Source organism: Lactuca saligna, chromosome 6, assembly GCF_052625555.1.
Source record: "Lactuca saligna cultivar CGN05327 chromosome 6, ASM5262555v1, whole genome shotgun sequence".
NCBI classification, from domain to species: domain Eukaryota; kingdom Viridiplantae; phylum Streptophyta; class Magnoliopsida; order Asterales; family Asteraceae; genus Lactuca; species Lactuca saligna.
The window spans coordinates 91,308,156-91,312,028 of record NC_136422.1 but is presented as its reverse complement, the minus strand read 5'-3'; the positions used below and the strand labels follow the sequence as shown (position 1 = coordinate 91,312,028).

Here is a 3,873-nt window from a genome sequence, read left to right as displayed (position 1 = left end):
AAGTTCTATTAGTAACCTCCGTTTGCCCATCCGTTTGTGGATGATGGGATGTACTAAAAAGTAACTTAGTACCCACTTTCCTCCATAAAGTGTTCCAAAAGTAACTTAGAAATTTGGAATCCCTATCAGAAACAATTGTTTTAGGAATACCATGCAAACGAACCACCTCTTTAAAATACAAATCAGCCACATTAGATGCATCATTGGTTTTATGACATGGCACAAAGTGAGCCATTTTTGAAAACCTATCCACCACCACCATAATGGAATCCTTCCCCCTTTGAGTTCTAGGCAAAGCCATAATGAAATTCATGGACACATCTTCCCAAGGACAAATAGGAACCGGCAAAGGAGTGTAAACACCATGCTTGAAAGTTGTTTTCGCCATATGACATGTAACACACTTGCCCACTATGTTGGTTACATCCCCCAACATCTTCGGCCAAAAGAAATGTTCTTTAAGCACCTGCAAAGTTTTGGTAATGCCAAAATGACCAGCCAAACCACCGCCATGAGCTTCACGAATCAACAACTCCCGTATTGCATGTTTTGGGACACAAAGGCGATTTCCTTTGAATAGAAAGCCATCTTGAATCACAAATTCACCATTAGGACCACCTGCACATTTCAAAAAAGTATCTCCAAAGTCCATATCATATTGATAATGGTCCTTTAGAGTTTCAAATCCCAAGAAACGAACATCCAAAGTCACCAACAATGAGTAACGCCTCGAGAGTGCATCAACCACCACATTGCTTTTACCATCCTTGTATTTGCATGAGAAATGAAAGGATTGCAAGAACTCCACCCACTTTGCATGTCTTGTGCTCAACTTTTGTTGCCCATTGATGTACTTCAAGGATTCATGATCAGAATGCAAAATAAAATGATTTGCACGCAAATAATGACTCCAATGATCTAAAGCACGAACAATAGCATAAAACTCCTTATCATAAGTGCAATAATTCAAACGAGCACCACCCAACTTTTCAGAAAAATAAGCAATAGGACGTTTGGATTGGATCAAAACAGCCCCAATACCAACTCCACTGGCATCACACTCCACTTCAAATGGTTGAGAAAAATCAGGAAGAGCCAAAATAGGAGCATCACACAACAATGCCTTGAGTTTCTCAAATGCCTTTTGAGCTTCTTCTCCCCATGCAAAGACTCCTTTCTTCAAACAACCTGTTATGGGACTTGCAATGGTGCTAAAATCACGAACAAATCTTCTATAGAAAGAAGCAAGACCATGAAATGATCTAACTTCAGAAATATTAGTAGGAATAGGCCATGACTTGATTGCTTCAGTCTTGGATGGGTCTACGGACACGCCATTTTTTGAAACCACAAAACCCAAAAATGCCACTTCTTCCACTAAAAACGAACATTTTTCTTGCTTTCCATAGAGTTTTTGAGCTCTAAGCGTCTTGAAAACCTGTTTTAAGTGCACCAAATGATCCTCCAAGCTCTTGCTATATACCAAGATATCATCAAGGTACACAACCACAAACCTGCCCAAAAAAGATTTTAGCACTTCATTCATTAGTCGCATGAAAGTGCTAGGTGCGTTAGTTAGACCGAAAGGCATTACGGTCCATTCATACAAGCCATGTTTAGTTTTAAAGGCTGTTTTCCATTCATCCCCTTCACGCATACGAATTTGATGGTAACCACTTCTCAAATCAATTTTTGAGAACACAATAGAACCATGCAACTCGTCCAACAAATCATCAACTCTAGGAATAGGAAATCGGTATTTTATGGTGATGTTATTAACGGCCCTACTATCAACACACATCCTCCAAGAACCATCTTTTTTTGGAACCAACAAAACTGGAACAACACAAGGACTTAGGCTTTCACGAACATAACCCATTTTCATGAGTTCATCAATTTGTTTTTGCAACTCTTTTGTCACCTCCGGATTACATCTATAGGCAGCTTTATTGGGCAAAGGAGCACCCGGAATAAGGTCAATTTGGTGTTCGATACCACGGATTGGAGGCAAACCCGGTGGTAATTCGCTTGGAAACACATCTTGAAACTCCAAAAGCAAATCAGCAATAGTGTTTTCTCCATGCACCATCTTCTCCACCTTTGCATGCTCTTTGGCCACAAGCATGTAGATAACATCACCTTTGTCAAGAACTTGCTCCACCTCCCTTTCACTAGCAAACATAGAAAGATTAGGTTTTTTTACTTGTTTAGAATTCATGGACCTTATGGCCGTTGGGGACATGGGTTTTAACACAATTTTTTTATTATTGTGTTTCAACTCATATTCATTGCTCCTCCCTCTATGTAACACGTCCCTATCAAATTGCCAAGGACGCCCCAACAAAATATGACATGCATCCATAGGAATAACATCACACAACACTTCATCTTCATAAGACCCCATAGTTAGACCAACTCTAACCTGTTTTGTCACCTTTATTTTGCTTCCATCATCCAACCAATGAAGAACATATGGTTTTGGGTGGTTTGTTGTAGACAAACCCAATTTGGTCACCATTTCATTAGAAGCAACATTAGTACAACTTCCACCATCAATAATCAAACTACACCACTTGTCACTAACCAAACATTTGGTGTGAAACAATTGGTCTCGTTGATCCATATCAGCCACGGTTTGAACCCCTTGAGTTTTAAGGGTTCTAAGCACCAAAACTGTATCATACACCGGTGCTTCATACTCTACCTCCTCCTCTGCTTCCTCTTCTTGTTGTGTATCATAAAAAATACCCGCCAACCTCTCTTCTTCCTCCAACTCTTCACGACATTCAATGGCCTCCCTTAAAGTCACCACCCTTTTGTTTGGACAAGCATTTTGGTAATGACCAAAACCTTGACACTTGAAACATCTAATTTTCGCCAAACTAGTTTCTTTGGTACCACTAGTAAGTTTAGGAGCAACGGGAACACTACTAGAACCAGAAGGAGTAGAAACAGAATTTTGTCTATTGCTAGACTCGGGCTTGGACCACGACTTTGACTTGGGACTTTCAAGACTTGAACTTGAACTCCCACCATAACGTGCTTTGGTTTTCCCCTCCAACTTCAAACACAAACCACAAAGAGTTCCAAAATCAGCATAAGGATACAACTCCACAACATTGGCAATGTTGTAGTTCAACCCTTTTAGAAAACGAGTCATTTTTTGTTCTTCAATTTCTTCAATATCCCCCATCAAGGACAACTTCTCAAATTCATCAATGTATTCTCCAACACTCATTTTTCCTTGCCTCAAATCAGCAATCTTCTTGTAAGTGGCCATTCTATGAGTAGAAGGAACATATCTCTTTCTTAGCTTTCGTTTTAGAGAAAGCCAAGAACAAATTTTTTCTTTGCCTTTACGGGTTCTCTTGGCCTTAAGCCCTTCAAACCACAATGAAGCACCACCACTTAGCTTGAGAATGGCATACTTGCAGCTTTTTTCATCATCCACTTCTTTGAACTCGAACATTCTTTCAATCTTCCTTTCCCACTCCAAGTAGCGTTCAGGATCAGTTCCACCAACAAAGTCAGGCAATTCAGACACCTTGAATTCTTCCACAACCCTATGTTCACCACGGCGGGGTTGCCTTCGATTTCCACCTTCTTGGATGTTTCTTAATGCTTCTCGAAGATTTTGTAGGAACTCTGGATCATCAAAATCCATTCTGCGCTCTGATACCACTTATGATGCGTGTATGGGCTTGATTTAGTGAGTAGGGTAGTGTTTAGGTAAATTAAGAGAGAATAGCAACCACAAATGATATGTGAATGGAAAGAAATAGATAGATTAGTATAGTAACAACTCAAGACCTATTAAGTTGTATACCGATGAAAACAATCCAAGACCTATTGGATTGAGTTCGTATCAAGTCA

At 39.8% G+C, this 3,873-nt stretch overlaps 1 protein-coding gene across 1 annotated transcript; it reads right to left on the bottom strand.

Annotated features, from left to right (window-relative positions):
- Window positions 1-1,590: 1,590 nt before the first annotated feature.
- On the bottom strand, window positions 1,591-3,664 carry LOC145002780 (uncharacterized). Its single transcript, XM_078961979.1, has 2 exons — window positions 1,813-3,664; window positions 1,591-1,676 (listed from the first exon to the last, which is right to left on the bottom strand). The coding sequence occupies exons 1-2, from the start codon at window positions 3,662-3,664 to the stop codon at window positions 1,591-1,593; spliced, it is 1,938 nt and encodes a 645-aa protein (XP_078818105.1).
- Window positions 3,665-3,873: the final 209 nt, after the last annotated feature.

Bases quoted from the DNA above. Each gene is read 5' to 3' on its own strand.
- LOC145002780 (XM_078961979.1), bottom strand. From the start codon at position 3,664: ATGGATTTTGATGATCCAGAGTTCCTACAAAATCTTCGAGAAGCATTA. The intron at 1,677-1,812 runs GTTCTTGGAGGA...TGATTTGAGAAG, and splicing joins GTTGGTTCCAAAAAAAGATG to TGGTTACCATCAAATTCGTA.